Consider the following 20,525-nt stretch of genomic DNA (forward strand, 5'->3'; position numbering starts at 1 on the left):
TCAGATTCCTACTGTGATCGTGCTCATTGTGAATTTTAAATCCAAGCTTTGTGAAGCACTGTCATGCTGTAGTCGTTTCTAGTAATTGTTTCTAATTATTGCACTGTGGCAGCGATCAAAATATCTGGTAATTTTAATGGATATTTTAAACTGGTGGTTTTCAAACACTATCCTTGAGAGCCCTATAACGTTGGCTGTAATTTGAGTCATTAATTAAGGACAGATTTGGTGAATACAATTGCATCACTCACTAGAAAGACAAAAGAACAGAGGGCTTGGAAGACAACTTGACATATCTGGGTTTCATTTAATGAGCACAAGCAGACGGTAGAAGGAAGGAGGAAGTGTGAGGAAAAGAGAGCAAGAAGACTGTGCCAAGAAAAGGACAAAAATCAACTGGATACTTTTAAGTACTGAAGCATTAACTAACATTTTTAAAAACACTACTGGAATAAATGGGAGTGGGGATTTCCTTGTCTACAAAAACCTAACTAACACCCACAATCCTTAGAGAACGGCGAGTCAGTTTAAATACCAAAATTTCCCAATATAGCGAGGTTTACCATGTCCAACACTATGGTGTTGGATTTGTTATTCCTTATCTTCTTTCATTTATGGCAAATTGGTACCATTAAAAGTATGCTGAATTAGCTATAAGTGCTTCCTGACATTGTGTGTTCATATTTAATTAAATTATGAGGGAGTGGGTTCCATTATTAACTCCAATTGCAGCAAAGGGTTTTAAAGTATCTTTATTGCCTCCACGAGTTGTGCGACACAGTCTCTGTTGATGCTATCGTTGTCCGTGTTGGTAACCACGCCAAATCAGCTAGACAAGCTACAAACAGACAGTTTTCATAAAAGCAGCATGCATCTGTCACTTTTACCTCGCACATGGTGAGAGATATGAGGGGAAGATATTGCCTCACATCTCTCTGTGCCCTCCCTTCAACTCATCTACTTCAGTTTGAAAACCTCTGCTTTACAGATGCCTGCTGCAGCTGATTAAAACTAAAATGTCATCATGACAACTGAGCTTGCAAAATTGAGCCTGCCAAGAGGCACAATGAGACACAAAAGTAGTTCATCTCTTTTAGAAAACACATGAATGGTACAGTGAATGATGATTTTATGACAATTTTTTAAAGAAAAAAAAACATCCCTAAGTCCCATACTCTGCAGTGGCTATCAGTACAGTTCATATCACTGCTAACTCCCACTCCCTGGTGAGAGTGTAGACAGCCTCCCCAGGTTAACTTCTTTGAAAGCTTTAATAATAGCCAATAAAAAAGTGAAAGAAAAAAAAATCGATAGCCACCCTTTGGCAATCCGTAGGTGGTAACCAGTGTTTGACCTTTGGTGACATTGTGGGTAACAGAGTTCTTGATGAGTCATGGGGCAAACGCACGAGGGCCTTACCCCTGCAGTTTTAGCATAACAAAATCATAATTCACATGCAAACCTTAATGTGTTGAAGGGTTTGTAAATAAATCACATTTCTGTGTACACATGATCTATAAACAGGTTGAAAATATTGAGGAAAACAATAGGATAAGATTGGTGCATAATGCTGACTCATGAGCATGAATACAAAAGCATGATAAAATGGGTCAATCAAAAAAAAAAAATGCAATATGTTCTGAAAGTGGTCAGTAAACTATAGGTTTCACATAGCATGTTCCCCAGGTTAGTTTATATGCTATGTTAATATTGAACCTTAATGAGGTGTGAAGGCCAATTTTCGCTCTGACAGCTGAAAACTGATCGTTTTCTTTATCGCAGCAGAGCAGACAGCCTCCATACATTTCAATATTAGCCTGCATGGTTCATGCTCACGCTCTGTATGAACATGTGACACACATATACAAACTGACCATGGTTATTTACTCTGACACATGATGGACCGACCCTTTTGATCGATCTGATCAAACACGACAGGGTTTGTGCTACAGCAGCAAATCCTTTTTGTCAGGTGGGTGTATGACCCTGGTCTATATTACTTCCTGTAGCAACCTTTCCTTTCATCAGGAGGAGAGATTAACTAGAAACAAAACAACACATTGACCAGCTCACAACCCTAAATTCATTGGAATGCCCTCTTTCTTCGCTTTCTGAATGAGGGAAGAGGTGAGACTGTGTGCATGACAGAGGAGAAGGAGTGATCATTATTGGGTCTGACCGTTAGAACTTTCGTGTGAGATGGGTTGTCACTGCAAAATACTCTACGACAAATGAGAAAAAGCTTGTACAGTAAATCACTATTCTGATGGACACCCACACACACACACGCACATTAGGATAAAGAGAGAAAAGGTGAGAGGCAGGACAAAGCAGTGGTCAGGGACACCTTTACACAGAGGACAGAGGTGAGAGATAATCAAATAGTGAGATGATAGATGGGCCTCATGTAAGGTAATGTAGTGTATGTCCTTTCCTATGTGAAAAGGGTGGCATCTAATGAAGCACCATGAGGACTTTGCATGTCACCAACCATTCAGAACATCCTTGTGTCCTCGTCCAATTCCCTAATGAATTTTGTACAGGGTGGGCAAATGTCTTTTGATACGCAGCAGGAGGATACATGCTAATTTGACAGTTCTGTATTTGCAGCTAATATCTAACAAAGTTTTTGGCCAGTATGGTTTCTTTCTTTCACTTCAAATTCAACTTCGAGTGGAGCTTACCGCTAAAGCCACAAAATATGTATTGCCTTGACAACTGAGCTTGCCTGAGACTAATGTTTTCACATCTGGCTGACGGCAGGATGGATAGAAGCATCGACACCAGTAAGACTTTTCTTGTTGATCCAGAAGTAAGCTTTGGGTTTGCACAGATGTGGTGATCACCCGTCTTGGTGTTCTTAATGGGCTGTAACTTGAGCACAGCTTCACCGAGTTTCCAGCAGAGAGTCAGAGTGCACAGAAAGAACGGGTTACTTGCTATTTCCTTTTCTAAAACGATAAAACATAAATTCTGTGGTCTACACGACATAACAAGGTCAAGAATGTGACTGAAGACAACAACCAAATGTTTGGAAAGTCATAATTTTTTACCAAAGATGTAGTAATGACAGCTGGATTCCAAAGTGCTGTTTGTATTAGCATAGTCACATAGCACAGTCAAAGTCATGCATGACACATCTCCATACAAAAAAAAAAAAAAATGCATCATTCATGGTTCATCACCTGTGCATATACTTGTCCTTGAAACCAATCGACTCGGTCATGTTAATTTCACAATGTAAATTCAGCAATGTATACACATCATTTATATTCATGCAATTAGGACAGACTGTCAGAACAATTTCAATTTCATAAGGCACGCAGAGGTACACTATTTGTACTGTTGCAGAGAGGAGATGTTTTACCAATAACAGTGAAACCAACAGTGATTTTTCCAATACTGACTCATTCTTCTACCATAAAGTGAAGCTAATGCATGCGGAAGTGCTAAAAGCGGCAGTTCCTCGAATGGCCACTTGGGGCTGGCTACACAACGAGTCAATCTCCAAAAGTCCCCATGTTAAAAATGTCCAACTTCACAGCAGAAATAAAACATGTTTGTGCTGTACTGAGCACACATTCAATAATCTCTTCTTTTTTAACGCAACAAAATTCCATCATTCCTTTTTGTGAGTCTAAAAGCTGATAAACCTACTCTACGTTGAAATGAATCAGCTAGGAAAGTCAGGCACACTTGAGAGTGTGGAGAAAGCTGAACCCATGTTCACCGCATCCTTGTAAACTGAATCTGTGACTTACTTTTTCAGCTTGGGGTATATAGAGCAGCTTTGTTATTTTATGAATAAGTCTAAATGAAAAACTAGAGAGAGAGAACAGGTGACAAATAGAGACTTTAGAGTTTGAGGCACCAAATATAAGCTTGTGCAAGACATGAGGTGTACAAGTCATATACAGTAATCCCTCTATGGGAGGTAGTATCTTTTATTTATGAATCTGTATTTGCACCAAGAAAAGATGCTACTACATGGAGCTGTGTGATTTTGTTGCACTTTGGCTGTTTAGAACAGAGTAGTGCTCCTGAATAGAAAAAGATTCTAAAAATCTATAGGACAAAGGTCATAGGACTAAATAGCTATCACCTTCAGAATACAGGCGATGACAATTTAGCCTCTGTGGGCAAGAGCCAATGTTTCCGGGCTCTCCAGTGTAGCCAACAGATATCCAGAAATATATAATGGATAATCAGGCCACGACTTCCTCTGTTGTACAATTAGCAACTTAATACGCGGCACATTTCAGATCATCTGCATGAACAGATATCTGCGGATAACTTAATAAAAAGCTAAATCGTCCGAGACTCATTTCAGCCAGTGCGTTCCACCAATTTTCCTCTTCACACGGACCGTTACAACCAAAGCCTGCTCAAATATGATTGGTTGATTACTTAGACTACAAATGGCCCCTTACCTACAGATGCTGCATTCATACGCATATATCTGTTTATAGATATTAAATATAGTTTCTTACCTGGAGTGGGTGTGGCATCCTGTTTGTCATGCTCTTCATGCCACTGCATGGTGCGGTGGTAGCTCAGCATCACCTCCCACAATGCCTTGCACAGATCGGTCAGGCAGGGAATATAGCTGTCCAGGGTGATATGCTGCCAACAAGAGAAGTGTTGAAAACAAGGTCACTGAGTTTATGAAATTCCTTGTCATATTTTATCGCATTTTTTTAATGATGTGCTTATACTGCATTTACCAAAATGACGTGGTCTCAGTCTTTTGAAAAACAAAAACAATTAAAGCCGGCTTGTACTCATCATTCAAGGACACCGTGTTGGAAAACATCTATTTTCTGTATCAAAGAAACGCTTTCATCTTATGTAAGAGCTAATTAATGTAAGCACTGATTAAGATAGTATGAGTATACATGTAAAATACCACTGATGAGCACATTATGGAAGGCTATTATACTACATCACACCATGAGAGGTTCAGTTCAAACGTAAAAAGGCACAGGCGGTTTTTATCTTTTATAGCTAAAGTAAAATGAGACTCAAAAGCCAAAGACTGTCCTTTCAGAAGTTACGTAAAAAATATAAATTGCAATGACGTACTGTCATGGTAACTGCACTTGTGTCAAGGTCATATATGTGCATTTTCTCTTATGAGTTTTTGAAAGGTTAGAGGACCTGTATAACAAGCCCAGAACTGCAGATACAGAATATGTCTATGCAGGCGGGTCATCAATCGCTGTCTACACTTCAGAAAGGAATACATCAGTTGTGATATAATGGTTATATGCCCAAGGCCTTAAGTGACTTATTGCTTTCATAAAATGGCAACGTTATTATTTCTGCACATTATGAGACACTGTGTTGTACAGCACTTGGGATATAAAGTATTCATTTATAAATAAAAATAATCTATCAAGGATAATGCTGCCAGAAACATGGCTTATGCGATGTTTTTTTTAAATGATAAACAAATGATTATCGACATAACTGACAAAAATTAACGAACACATGGGCTAACCATAATTTCGTGAAATATCATAGCGTTCCAGCTAAAATATATGATAGTACTCAAAGGATAATACACACTGCTGTTTTTCCTGCACACTTTCAACGCATGCACATCTTTGATGATTTTGAGTTCTTTGACCAGACAGCCTGGAAAGTTTTTAATCAAATTAAAATGTGGCCCACCTATGAAAAGTGCAGCTGGCACAATAACTGCCGTGGTTCAAGGCTCTACAACACAATAGCACGGCAATAGAGTCCTGTCAACATGTTCAGAAAAAAATAAATCACTGCCAAATGAAACAGTGCCGTTGACAGCAGCCGCACTTCAACTGATTATGAATGAAGTGTTTGTAGACCACTGCTATCGTCAACAAAAGCATCTTAAATTGCACATTGCGAGCCTCACACAATAAAGATTGTTGAGATCGACACTAACATGACTTCCACACCTTCGGGCTTTTCCCTCTGGCATGTTTGAGTCCCGAAGTGAGAAACCACCACTTGCCAGGACAATCTCTCAACAGAGCGTTTCTAAATGAGACATCTAAAGCACATTCCCAACTGTAAGGCATCCGCAAAAAAGTTTCATGTAATGGCAATGTAATGACAGAGAAATTGCCCAAGGCAGCTGAACTGGACAATAGCCATGAACCACTGCTGTCAAACACTGTATGAGTGTCAATCATAAACCACTATTCAACGGCCAGTTTGATGGGTAATCAAACATTCCTAGCTCTTAAAATTACAAGTGAAATAGTCAATATTATTAAAATAAAGAAGCTGTTATACTTTATTAAAGGACAGAATATTGGAGGTAGGGTGATGCTTTTATAAACATTTCATTGTTAAATACACATCAGACATTTAGCCATCCATTCTGAAAAGCATATTACACCTTATTACAAAATCCTCATTGAAATTTGTTTGACATGCGCTCAAAACTTTTCTGAGTGCATAAAAAGGTTTATAATATCTTTGCTGCAACTGACATCAATCACTGTTTTCTTACCGAGGATGTTTTTGTAAGTATACACAAGAGCAACTCATCTTCAAATTCAAATTTCAAACACCAAAACTCTCACAACTAAATGAAAATGGTGATAACTGCACTATGCACATGTCAGGCATTTCCAAAGAGTAGCGGGTGTCCAAAATTACTCAAAATATCATCAATATCATGTTATTTATGAATGACTACAATAACAATGCATGACCTGATATTGTATAAGCAATGCATGAGCCATTAAACACTTACACCACAGAACAAAGTATCAACCACCTCTATATATCTTCATAATTTCACCTAAAGAGCTTTAATGTTTCAGTACACACAAGGAAACTTTTATTTTACAATATTCTTCTACAATTATAGTTACTGTTGCCTATCATTACTTACTTAAGAACATTTGTACTGGGGAACATGAACCTGTTCATCTAATCAGCACCTGAGTATTTCCATCTTCACCTGATGGCAATCAAGCACAGAAATAACCTGATGAAACAACACTCAAAACACATTGTTCACTCATTTTTTCGTTTTTAATGTCATTTGCTCATTTGATTTATGGTTTATTGTGGTTTGCTCTGCACCAGTTGGTACCCAGGAGAAGCACTGCTGTGCTCGAGGTATCTTCAGCTGTTTTTAATATCAATAGCACTTGGATATAATTTTATTGTATTCTGGATATACTCTGCGTATCCACTATTAAATATGATACTACAGTATTTTTTCTACTCTGATAATACAGAAAAATTATAATTTTCGTGTACAGTTAAACAAACTACTTATGCACCAGTGCTTTGGAGTCTGAAATAAATAATTAGAGATAAACATAGCTGTAGTTACAAAAAGACCCCAACACCAATGGTCAGATAAGTAAGCTAATGGGACCTGTTCTGACAAAGCAAGGCTCACATTCAATGTCCACCAACCAACTGATCACAACAGCAGGTTGCCAGGCAACTGGGGTGAGGGGGGATGATGTGGGGGTAAGATGTATGCCTTTGTGCGTGTGCTTCTTCACTGGGTTTGTTAAGAAGACGTAATCTCAGCTACCTTAGCTACATCAGCTAAGAAAAATGTTTTGCTGGAACCAAGCATGCACTTTGCTGGATGTAGCCTTCTGAACAAGTGCAGTGATGAGAGCTCAGTGGGGCTCAGAGGTGGCAGGCTTGGGATCTATTTTGGAACAGCTATTTGGTTTTTTGAGGACAGTTACCTATCATTATGCACATAACACATGCCAAGCCGTGTAAGAGTGGTTTGAAAAGACAAATCACTAGGTGTATTTTTTTCCCTAGTTGAATGTGTGGATGTGTGTGTAGGAGGATGCATGAAAAAGAAATGCCACACATTTTACAAAAGAGATGGAGGGACCCTTGATTTAGCTGATTCACTTTCTTTAAGAGAAGACAATCAGACTCCCCTCCTTTCAAAAAAAGAATAAACAAACAGATTAACCTGCAAGGGATCAAAAACATAGTCAGCAATCTGAAGACCTGCTGTGCCAGCAAAGAAACACAAGTACAGTACAGCACACTCTGTGTGTAAGAGAGAAAAAGAGAGATTCCTCTTAAGCATTCACACACAAATGTGGTGTTTTTAAGGTTAAATGTAAAGAAAGTCTGGTTTAACTTTGAGCCGACATTCAGGAGATAACACATTTTTAACAACACATCTAAGATGTTCGGTACAACAGGTTCCTACGTAAGCAAAAAAATCTGTTGAAATGACTTTGTAAACAAAAGTCTTATCATTATCCTACGCCTCCTGATTTAATCTACTGGAAAGGAGTTGATTTGTCTTTGTAAAGGTAAGGACATGTTTCAGATATTTTGCAGCATTCTGGATGGAATAAAAGGAGTCAAGGTTAAAAGGCCTCAGCCGCCATTTAAATTGACATACAATTTATATAATGTATGTATCATTTGCATAAAAGTGAACAAACCTGTTTTTTATAAAGAGTAAAGGACCCAATAGAGAACCCTGCGGCACACCCTTTAATGAGTGAAGAAACTGGATTGGCCCTTATGCTTTAGTTCTGTTGCTCAGGTGTAACTCTCGTTTACTGATGCTATTTTCAAAGTCCTTAAAATAATAATTGTATGTAGTGGTTGACACTATAATGGTTTTGATAATTCAATAGTTCAAGGCAAGACTTGTCTTTATCGTCACTGTTTTACATACAGTTACCAAACTGCTTTAACCACACTCAAATACAGGTTAGAGAATAAAGTATGAGATTGAGATTTCTGACAGGAACGTGTGTTTCATCGTCTTGCCGTGCATGACAAGATTCATTGAACATGTCAACTTTGTAGAAAGGCACTGACTAAATGAACATGTTTTCTATTAAAACCAGTTTCCACAGAAGCATACACAAAGGAGAATGATAAATCGACAATAGTAGTTAATCAAACACAGAAAAATCAGCTTAAGGTCGTGGCACTGCTTAACATTAAATAGTAAATGTGTCTACAGCCTTGTAAAATGGTCCAACCTTTAGATATACTGCACTAAAGGTCAGCCTATATCAAAATAATACTGCGCAATCAAGTGGGATGTATCACCCTGGGTTTTTTTTTATTCTTTAGGGTTTTTCTCTATCATCAAAGGAGATAACAGCTTTATATAACACATGTAAAAACACAATATTATAAGGCTAAAGTTCAACTTTACCATTGAGGAGAGCTCAACTTAAAGACATAGTGGACTTATCAGAAATAATATTCTGTTCTCTAACTTATGTGGGTATGCACATTATGAACAAAAAAGTTTGATTGTAAGTGTTGGAAGTATATAGTCACCTCATCTTTTATGAGAACCTCCTATGATTCTGGGGGTAAACTGTCTTATTTCCATCAGGAGAAAAGTCAGACAGACCAGGGGATTGATAAGGAGTGAGTCTCACCAATAATGATGAGATGTTGATGTAAAATTAATAGGACCCTTTCACAAGCAGAACTGACCTTTCCGAGTGTTCCCATTTCCCTTGAATTTTAAGTTGCATAAGTTCAGAGGGTCTAACGTGGCTTTAACATTTTCTTAAGCTTTATTTATCTGGGGAGCAGCAGCTGAATAAGTTTGCTCTTTTCCACAAACACAAAGTTTCCTATTGATACAATTTTCAACATTGACACCACCTTCACTGGAGCAGGTTTGAAGTCTCGCTGAATCAACTGTATTTGCTGAAAGAGCAGAGAGAATTGCTTGGCTGATTTCATATTTTTCACCCAGTCTCTGGAACCAGAACTTGTCACAGGTATATATTTTATACTAGTCAGAGAGACGAGGCAATGAGTTCCTCTATCCTGCAAGATCCCAAACTACACTGAAGAGGGCACTGAAAGATATTTCAAATATTCAGAAAGAATAGGTTCAAGCCCATCTTCAGATTTTTAGCAACTCTTCAAAACCACCTTAGTCCAGTGTGGGCACACCACATAACCTTATACAAGATGGGTACTTCAATAAATTCTCCTTTTGATAGTTTAAACGCAGGCACATAAGTGCCTGAAAATATTCCACCGTAAGGAAATAAGTAAGCAAAAAGATAAGAACAGGCTGAAATTGGTCTCACACAAATATACTGCGTGTGGTTGTTAAGATACCGCTTCATTGGGTGCAACTGTGTGTTTATGTGCTGCCCTATCAATCATGATCACACCACCGAGAGTGTAAAGACACATCCCATCAATCTTAAGTTGGTAGGAGTGTTTGTACAGTCCATGTGCGTGTCTGTCGTATGAGTGGGATCATCACGGTAACACAGCGTGCTGACAGGGTATTTGTCAAACACAAGTAAACAGCAAATGTGTCTGTAACTACTGTACGGTTGCAGGCGCATGGTATTTCAAGGGATTTCCAGTAAGCCTAATAGCATTTAGGTCCACAGAAAAAAAAAAGGTGGACAGTAAAGTATGACACTTTAAGAAAGAATGTAATATCTCATTGAATACAAAATACACACTATGTACAACAAAACAAAAGCATGTGGAAGACGTCTAAAATTTGAGAGTAGTTTAATATATTTTCTCATAAAAAAAGTCAAATGACAAATATAAATGAATATCTTAGGAAAATGTAACCTGAAAACAAAAAGAATCTGGAAACTTCCAATTTATCTGGAACTGTATCTTATCTTATCTTGAAATTCATTTAGTATGACACCTTAAAAACAAACTCACTTTTCACTGCAAAATCCCGTCGTGTGTGTTGATTCATTTGACGTGGAATTCTTTATAATAAAGAAATCCTAATTATAATTGATATAATAACGTCATCATATTGTTGTTCTTGTTGTATTATATATAATTATTTGTCTGTTATGGTGTAATCATATTCCCCTTGTGCTCTATAGTAAAAGGAGTATTTCTTTAAAACGGTAACCACTAGTCAAACTAACAAATTGAATATCGCTCCTTCCAAGCTACTTACCGACTGGGATAGGAAAACATGTTTTAACAGACAGAAATAAAAGCAGGAAGCGGGGAAAGATGAGTAGTAAGGAGGAGGAGAGGTCGCATGAAGGTAAGAGGTAAAGGACAGGGCATTGCAGATATGAGTACAGTGGGCAATGCCTCCAAGTAAAAGCTGTGTAGTCAGACTGCAAGGCCAACATGGAGCTAGATAGTAAGGGAGGAAGAAAAACTATGACAGCTGACATATCAGGAGAGGCTGTAAAAAAATAAAACTGCACAGGAATAACCTTTAACTATACATCTATATGCCCCTCCACACTGTAGGTCAGACTGTAACACATCCCCTGGGGAAGAAAATTCCTGGCGAGTTCATGATGAATTGGCCAAGCTATGGCTTGCTGGCCATGCAAATGTGATTTATTTTGATCGGTGGGGGAAAGTACAAGATAGAGAGGGAACTGAAGCATGTATCCCAGTATGGAGAGCCCAGTTACAAAGTGCTGCTTCTGCAGTGTATTGGTTCTGTATTGTGAGCAAGATTAATTATCTCATAGTGAAGGGTTACTATATAACCGCCCCTTCTTGTTCTCAATCACATTCTCCTCGCTTTCCTCTCCTCCTTCATTTCACTCTTTCTTGTCATGAAATAAGGCGTTTTTCACTTAGCTACAGGATAATAAGAAAGCTTGAGGCGTAATGTTGGTGAAGTGTGTGAGTGTGTGTCCTTTCAGCATGTTAAAGTGCAGAAGAAGTGGTTAGTCTTTGCACTGGCATCTATCAAAGGCGATGGAACCAAAAAGCTGTTCAATTACAGATAAAAAGGGTGAAAATTGGTAGAATAAATCGACTAACCATTCACATTCATTTCTTACCGTGCACAGGTCCTTGTACTGCATCTTCTGAAACTTGGTATCAGCGTTGCCAGCACACAGCTCCACATATCCCAGCACCACTTGGAACACTGTGTTGTGGATGGCCTGGGTGAAGTGCATGTGGAGCTGGTCCATAGCAGTCTGCAGAGAGAGAGAGCCAAATACACCGTTATGAAAACTATTACATCAGGATGTCCCCGACATCTGCCAGTGTGGAGAAAGAAAAGGTAAGCAGCAGGGAAATTGGAAATCAAACGTCTTGGAGACACATGCTGTACACTCAATATTTTAAATTGTTTGCAGACGTATTCTGTCTGTTACACAAGATGGTATGAGGGAAAATGAGGATAGCTGTCTACCCCGGAAACTGCAGTGTTCAAGTCCAAGTGAAAATGGGCAATTTTGCCTCCAGTTTTTATGAGTCACATCTCTGAAACCAGTTCTGTTTGCTGTAGAAAGTGTAATTAATGAAGCAAAAATGGCAAGAAACACATACACAAACACAATGGCAGAAGCATATTAATGGTATGGTAGCACAGCCGGCTGAAAATTTCATGGTTAATACATTAGCAGGCAGTGGCCTACTTGAAACAGATGCAGAGCAGCAATAGCATTAATTTGAAATCCAATATTCACTCTTCTTTTATCTGTTACGGTTTCCACAAACACTCTCAGTCGCTTAAAGTTCAACAATCTTCCCCAGCTAGATGCTAATTTTGTCTGTCTGCCATTTGAACTGGAAAAGTTTCCAATGAGAACAGTGAGAGTAAACAGTAAAGCAGCTGACTTTAAAACAAAAAAAGATGGTTGTTGGTTAGCTCAGTCGGTAGAGCATCCGCCCCATGTACGAAATGCTCAGTCCTCGCTGCAGTGGCCCAGGGTTCAAATCCGACCTGCGGCCCTTTGCTGCATGTCATTCACCATCTCTCTCTCGTCACATTCCTGTCACTCTTCAGCTGTCTCTATCAAATAAAAGGTTGAAAAGGCCAAAAAAAAATCTAAAACAAAAAAAGATGCTTAAATGCTGAGAGGAGTTGCAGAGCTGGGTCCTAAGTTTCTGTGAGCATCCACTTTCATGTACCATTAGGTTCTGTTTTGCAGCACCCACATTCTCTCTATAGGATGCTAGTGATTTTTGGACACCAGAGTCGCAGTGAATGTGGGCACAGTATTGAACAAAACCCTATAGATAATGGGTGTTGCAGTGCTATCAAATTTTCTTACCACAAGCTCATGGCTACAAAATGTTGCCCGCATCCATCCTGCTACAAAAGTAATTAAAACATTTCTTCATTCTTTATTACGAGAGTTTCACTTCATGTGTCCTAAAAACACCAACAACAAGAAAAAGGAGGCAACTATGGCCACTAACATCACAATAGCCATTATAACCTGCATCCACTAGTCTTTAGTCAAACCTGTTGATCAGCTGCAAACAGACTTGTTCTTCTGCAGCCATTTATAACAAACAAGCAGATTTGTGTGTGTGTGTGTGTGTGTGTGTGTGTGTGTGTGTGTGTGTGTGCTGAAAGTGAGAAAAAGCTATGATTCAGACATACACAAGAATGTAACTGTGAGCAACACAGAGTCAGGAAAGATGTGACGTAGGCAAGAGACAGTCAACAACGACTCTTTGGTTGACTTCTGAATGCGACAATGCTCAACATTAGTCATTCTAAACAAGTTTTGTCAAGGCCAGATGCTGATGTCAAGAGGCAGCGTATTTATTAACACTAACGGTGCCTTAAGTTCTGAATAAAAACGACACAATATGTTCGTTGCTGTACGAGTGCCAGGCTGTGAATTATTTTTGATTTGCAATGAACTCCTCAAAAAAAAAGAAAAAAAAAAAGCATCAATCAGTTCTGCCACTTGATAATGTGGAGAAGGTGACCTAATTATATTTTATAACATCTACTCCAATAATTAACAGAACTTACACTGTACAACAGCTGTACAATAAAATGCTATGTCTGCAGAACTTAATTCACCCAGTGTAACAACATTTTACACTGGCAAGCATCCACACATCCACTGAGTACAATGTGGCCCGGCTCCAACATCCACCATAAGCCCTAAGCATCGAACCTTCACTTGAATTACTATCACCAGTAGGCTCAGCAAAAATATGTGCAGGGCACAAGCTGCAGGGGTTGAAAATGCTGCATAAAGGATGCAACAGTGTTTTTTTGGTATCACAAATCCCCACATACTTAGCCAAAAGGTGTTCAAATTTGGTCATTTTCAGACATAGCAGACTCAACATTGTTCAAAATGATCATACACAGCTGGATGGTTACTCATTTCAGCCATTACTTAGCCACAAAGTTCTCCTACTTGTCGGAACGTAACAAATATTTCAAGGATAATGGAAGCACAAAGCTTACAACACTCGCGTACGACTCAAGTCATGAGCTGAAATTGTTTTACACCTAAGCAGCGAGCATTAAGTCTGGGCTGTGAAGAAAAGGGAAGAAGGAATGTGAAAGTTAAAGAGATCAGAGCTAAGCGTGATGCTGGAGACGATGATGATGATGGAGTGCCTGTGTTATGAAAGAGAAAGAAAGGCACTGGTGATAAAAGAGATAATCGGTGTCATATGGGGTTACAGCGTTTCTTCTCTTGAATTATTATTAGAAACTGCAGGATTATTGTTGTGAATATGAAGTTTTAACAGCTGCAGATGGACTGTAAAAATGTGTTAATTCAAACATGTTGTGACAGCATCATCTGAGTTTCATTTATATTAGCCAAGGATTAGTTTTGGAGGACCCACTTCCTTTCTGTGCGTGATTTCTGTGTGTGTCAGTTGATTGGCAGTGAGCAGAGCGTTACATAATCACAAAAGGTTGACATACACGCCCTGCATCCGAAATTCTTCACAATTCTTCCAATGAGAAGACCTTGAACTTGCTCACTGGAGTGAAAACTATCCACATAGGCGAGAAGGAATAATAATGACAAAGACAGACTTGAAAGAACCAAATTACATCCTCACGTTTTCCGTGATGGTTTAACCAGCCTTACCTAATCTAAATGATTGCAAAAGGTCATGAAAGTAAGTAAGCAACACTGCAGACTGAATGCACGCAACCCTGAAATACTGTTAAGGCGCAAAACAGCCAAGATGAATAATAAAAGCTTTTAAAAGAAATGCTGACATTTAGTCCCCCCCCACCCCCTTAAAAGAAAAGGACATACGCAGTGAGGGCAACAGTAGGACCAAGACATTCGGTCATGTTTAGCCATTCCCCGTGACCCTGTAGACAAGTCAAACCACTGACCTGTGTCTTTCCCAGGAGCGTGTAAGCCAGCTGGACCTTGGTGTAGTGTGAAACATCAAAGTGCTTACAAGTCTTCGACAGGGCGACATCAAGCTGCTCCTGGAGGCAGAAATGGATAGATGACAAAAGGATAGAAAGTGAGTGGAAGAGAAAAGAGCAGGATTATCAACATTAATCCCAGGGATTTAGATATAGATGTGTAGATGTATATCTACCACACAAGGCCAAGGGCAGTTAATTGGGTGTGGATGAAAAATATGCAAGAGTGTGTGTGTGTGTAAAGGTCTTTGACAGAGAGATACAAAAAAAAAAAAAAAAAAAGAGTTGTAGGAAATTAAGACAAGGTTACCAGGAAGTTGTCATGTTCAAGGATGTGTAACCCTGACACAATAAGCCGACCTCAAAGAATAAAGTGCTGACAAAGGTTAGGCGATCAAACACCTTTCATCACCACACTTTTTCTCATGCCTTATGATTAAAGCTGCACGCGAACATAACGTAATGACTACCGTTGACAGAACAAAGCTCTATTTCAGTGATTATTTGACGTGAATTGTAAATTGGTCTAATTATGGGTTATTGAATAGTCCTGTGGAGTAGATGGAGAGGTCATCTGATGGTTAAATACACTATATTTAAAGTCTTTGGCGCCCCCTATTGCTTGTAGCAAAGACACACTATGGCAGAGGACAGTACGTGCCCACGGACAGAATGACTGAGCTGAGCTGAAAGTAACACATCATTTTCACAGGAATCCTACATGTATTCTGTTTAAATACAGTATGTAAATGTAGTTTTTGGTTATGATGACTTTATTCAGAAGCACCAAATCTTCGTGACACACTGTCTGCATTTCTACTGTGCCTTATCATACTAAGCGAACAGAAAGTGGTTTTATTCCTGGAAGAATTGTTTCACTTCAATGACATGACCTTTTCTATTGTGGACCTGGACAGTAGGAGATGATTATGTGTATATATGGAGTGTATATATGTTCATGGCTTTTACCACTCTTAAGACGAGGCTGCTGGATACCAAAAATCCTTTGTGCAAATGTTTACCTTTCTGATTTTTTTCTTTGCTTAATCACAAACTCAGGCTGACAGATAAACAAACAAGCACGGCTACGTTTGTGTGTGAGTGTGCATGCACGCCCGTTTCTTGTGTACAGACAACACTGTGAGTAATTAATCCACCGAAGCGCAGCGGCAGTGGAGCAGAGAAAATTGCTCTGCATACAATTTATCACACAAGAGTATCACGACACAGCCAGAGATGAAACAAATATAATTTACAGTGCACTCACAATAATGACTTCATAAACGTGTCGATATTTGACAGACCCAAAATGAGAAAGCCAAACTATCAAAGTGTCAAAATGAAGTAGAAATTGTATCTTTCAGATGTGGGGAAAATTACAAGGTTAGAGCAAAATATTACTCACTGCTGAAGGTCTCTTTACTGTTATTGCTTTAAAACAGTGGAATTAGACATAAATCAGTGAAGCACATACCTCTATTTGTTCCAGGGTGTCTTGAAGTTTGGAGTTCAATTCGCTGTGGAGGGAGAAGAAAAAAATTGATGAGGGTTATTTCAACTCTGAAGCAGAATATGGAATCTATTAACTTTTTTAATATCTGTGCACTACATACGAGTAGTGCACTGATATTAAAGAGTTTAAGGTATTTAGAAAAAGCCAAAAGTAATGGCAAACATCCAAGTTACTGGAGCAAATTTCTCAAAATTGTTTGTTGTTGTTAGTCAAAAAATTACAAATATTCTCAATTTTTTAATGATATAAAACAGAAAAATAAACAAAACATTACACAAGTAACAATCATACCCAATCATAACTTTTAGACTTTTAGCAGATAAATCATGAATTCTGACATTAAATCATGAAAATAAAACAGCAACAACAACAACAACAGCATACAGTCAGGGCAAAAGATTTATTTCCAACAAATATTTTAGGACAGTGAGTTTCCAGTGTTTTGTATTTGGAAATTATGAGTGTCAGTGCATGAACCAGACTTTCACAGATGAAAAAAAAAACGCCTACGCATCCTTGCAGCGTGCTTAGAATTTGCCTCATCCCAGGAAATGCTTTCAGCTGAAAAGCTGCAAAGTAGCAACAGATATCACGATTATTTCACCCATCCCAAGACACCACCGATTCCCTTGTGACTCCCCCCCATGCACTGCGCCCATTCATAATCATCCTCTATTCCACCGTTTCTCTGCCTCTGTCCCTGCTTTGCTTGGGGTCTTTTTCAGGTCAGCTCCCTCTTATGTTGTGCCTTGTGAGACCGCAGTCGCCCAAGGGAGAGAATGTCCTTAACAAATTGCTAATTAAGCATCTTAACTTCAGTCGGGGATGGAGTGAGGAGGAGGGGGGCGAAAAAACGGAGAGGAGACTGCAGACTGAGTCCCACAGGACGAATACAAAACATGCAACAAAAAGAGCATGCCATTTGAAAAACTTGATGTACTGTAAGCCTTTTTTATTTGGCTGTGTGTGAGAGAAATGTTACGGATGAGTAACAGACAGGAATCCTAGACTAGACTAGAGACTGATGGAGGGAACTGTCCCAAAAAAGCAGAGATACATAATGGCCAGTAAGTACAGTGTGATGCTACATACAGATGAGCTACACACAAATGCCAACATTTTACCATCAATCCATATGACAAGGGATTACTACTACATTTTAACTGAATCTAATGAGTTGATATGTGCCGCAGCAATGGTGACACCAGCTACAAACTCAGTCAGGTAAGCCACAACGAGTATCTTCAATAGAAACCATGACTGGAAACCAATTTAAAGAAAACAAGTGGTAAGTAAGCTGGCTCAACTACAGAGTAGTGAACAGATCAATGTCAGGTCCTGGCTCCTGAAGAAATACATCTGAATGTCTGCAACGCCCAGGAGAGTGCTAAACAAAGGCTTACAGTTCTGGCAGCTGCACTAAGAAGATACGCCAGAGAAGTAGAGGACAACAGGATAAATGCCCTGTTCATCACAAATCGTTCAAGTGCACTCCCACACTGCAGTGTGGTAGAGTAATGGAAGCTAAACCACAAACTGTACTGAACTCGAAGAGCATATGAGACATCCCACAAGATCAGCACTCCACTGCAATATCACAGAGCGGGAACCACTCAAACATTAAGGACTGGGCAGCAACATGACCCACGATTACTGGTTATAGGAACTAAAATACACATATTAACGAAAAAGTCATTCTTTTTTTGCCAAAAGTTAGATGAGAAAATCGATACGGCCATCGAGTGTATACAGCAAATATAAATCTAGAGCTACCAGGTGATTCGCTTAGCATAAAGACAAGGGACAACGGCTAGTCTGGCACGCTCCGAACAACTACACCTACGAGCACTAGTATGCTTAACAAATTAACATGTTATATTGTTTGTTTAACCAAAAGCCAGGCCAAGTCAGTGACTTCCACACTAGCCAAGACATAATTTGTGAAACTTCTCTGCAAAAGCACAAACATATAATATAAAGGCAGATTTTGGTTCCATCCATATTTAGAGACAAACCTGACAGTGGTATCCAATGTCACTCTGAGATAGGAAGAGGTGTGTAGTGAGTGTATTTCCCAAAATCTTAAACTATTCCTAAAACACATGGCTATCAGCCTAACCAATAGCCTGCCTCTTCACATCATCTAAACGGATGTTACCCATAATAACCACAAAGCTAAAATTACACACTCCCTGTGTGTATGGTTAACAAACCAACAAGAACCTTGATCTTCTTTTAAGAAGTCTCCCAGGTGACTATATAATCCAGTCCTACTGTTAGTATGTATGTAATACGATAGCTGTCCACTGAGTGTTTATGTGTGTAGAGATGCAGCTCCTCCCCACACACTGGCACCCCTCCATGATCAGATAGAATGCATAAATAACAGATGAGAAGAAAAATCTAATTAACAACCTGTTTCCTGCAGGGAACCCACAGATTGTTAGGGTCACGTGGAAATCAGGGTGTTTCTTTTCCACCACGTTTTCAATTAGCACTGGCGTTAGATGTCCACAGGGCCTTAGGCAAGTTCCTCCACAGTGACTGCTGACTTGCTAAAAGACATTGTGTGGTGGACTTCTGGGATTTTCAGGGTCCTGCAGGTTGCTTAGATTTTGTGAGAATGCTTTTTTTTTTCCTGCTCTAGTCATGTTAGTCACTGTTGCAGGGCAGGCAGAGAGACAACAAATTGGCAAGGGAAGGCCTTCAAAGAGTGACGCATAGTTGGCTAGGGGGAAACTAACAGAGAGAAGAAGAAAACGACTTAAAGAAAAAAATGAGTTTGGAGAACAAGCAGTGGGAAAAATGTATCACACCAGACCAAGAGGATGTGCAATGACTATTCTTTGGTTTGTGCAAGATTGGATGTAATATTTAGATATTTTACCCTGGTGTCTATAGTGTGATTGTGTCTCTTTCTCCATGCACACAGTTCAGACTTATGGGCTCCAATGTTACTTGGGCCATCACATGAAAATTTAAGGACCCGAGGGCTCGAATAATAAACATGGTGACTTATACTGACGATTCAGTACAGCACCTTAAGTGAACATCTAATTAAAAGCAGATAACATGTCTGGGTAAAATGGGTTTGTTGGAGGAATTAATGCAGCCTGGATTTAATTGGAGCACATAATAAAAAAGACTGCGAGTGCAAATAAAAAAAAATAAAATCTCTCTTCCAAGTATTTGTTGGTGATAGAAAACCAGAAAAATGCACTGCGGTACAGCTGAATTTTTGTGTGTGTGAAAGCAAATCTGCCAGAAAGAAGGGAAACACCCTAAAACAAATGTTCAGATCAGACTGACCTGACTTTGAGTACGTCCTACAATCCTGCTGTTGTTGTCAGTGCTAGAGAGGGGGAGGGGGAGGGGGGGGTCTTGGCAAGATGCACCGGCATCTTCTTGTAAAATCTGCACTACAGCCTACAAATGAAAATCTACTGCAACCACAGACAGGAGAAAAGTGGCACCGTGGCTCTGAATACATTGGTGACTGCTGTAGTGTTTCAGTGTCATCTGGGACAACCTGCAAAAAAATTGTTTGTGTATTTGAGACACCAACATGAATGCAGAAGTCCTCTGCGCTTTGCTTCTCATGAACATGCAGCTGAAACGCCCAGTACTTTAAGTAGATCGGCACGCCTCAACAAGCCACCTCCCGCAATATTAATATGGCAATTAGCTGAAGAAGAGGAGCTCCACCTAGAATAAACCACTGATATTTTTGTATCATAAGTGGTTTAAAATAAAGAAAAAAAATTATAGTAGTGTTGGGTATTGGTACTTGATACCTTTAAGAGGCCTGGAATTATTGAGGCATCATGGGCACAATGTTGGGCAAAGGCCAAAACTACCCAACAGTACATAAAACCTGTTAAAATTAGCACCAAAAAGACGCACAAT

At 39.2% G+C, this 20,525-nt stretch overlaps 1 protein-coding gene across 1 annotated transcript in view; it reads right to left on the reverse strand.

Moving 5' to 3' along the window:
- The window catches only part of vps50 (VPS50 subunit of EARP/GARPII complex), a 95,539-nt gene that overhangs the window by 47,742 nt on the left and 27,272 nt on the right, over nucleotides 1–20,525 (reverse strand). Inside the window, exons 10-13 of the mRNA XM_019262658.2 lie at nucleotides 16,581–16,623; nucleotides 15,068–15,166; nucleotides 11,784–11,924; nucleotides 4,491–4,623 (exon numbers count right to left, since the gene is read on the reverse strand). Coding sequence (XP_019118203.1) covers nucleotides 4,491–4,623; nucleotides 11,784–11,924; nucleotides 15,068–15,166; nucleotides 16,581–16,623 — 416 coding nt within the window. The remainder of the gene's footprint in view (nucleotides 1–4,490; nucleotides 4,624–11,783; nucleotides 11,925–15,067; nucleotides 15,167–16,580; nucleotides 16,624–20,525) is intronic.

Source organism: Larimichthys crocea, chromosome XIII (assembly GCF_000972845.2).
Source record: "Larimichthys crocea isolate SSNF chromosome XIII, L_crocea_2.0, whole genome shotgun sequence".
Lineage (NCBI taxonomy): Eukaryota > Metazoa > Chordata > Actinopteri > Sciaenidae > Larimichthys > Larimichthys crocea.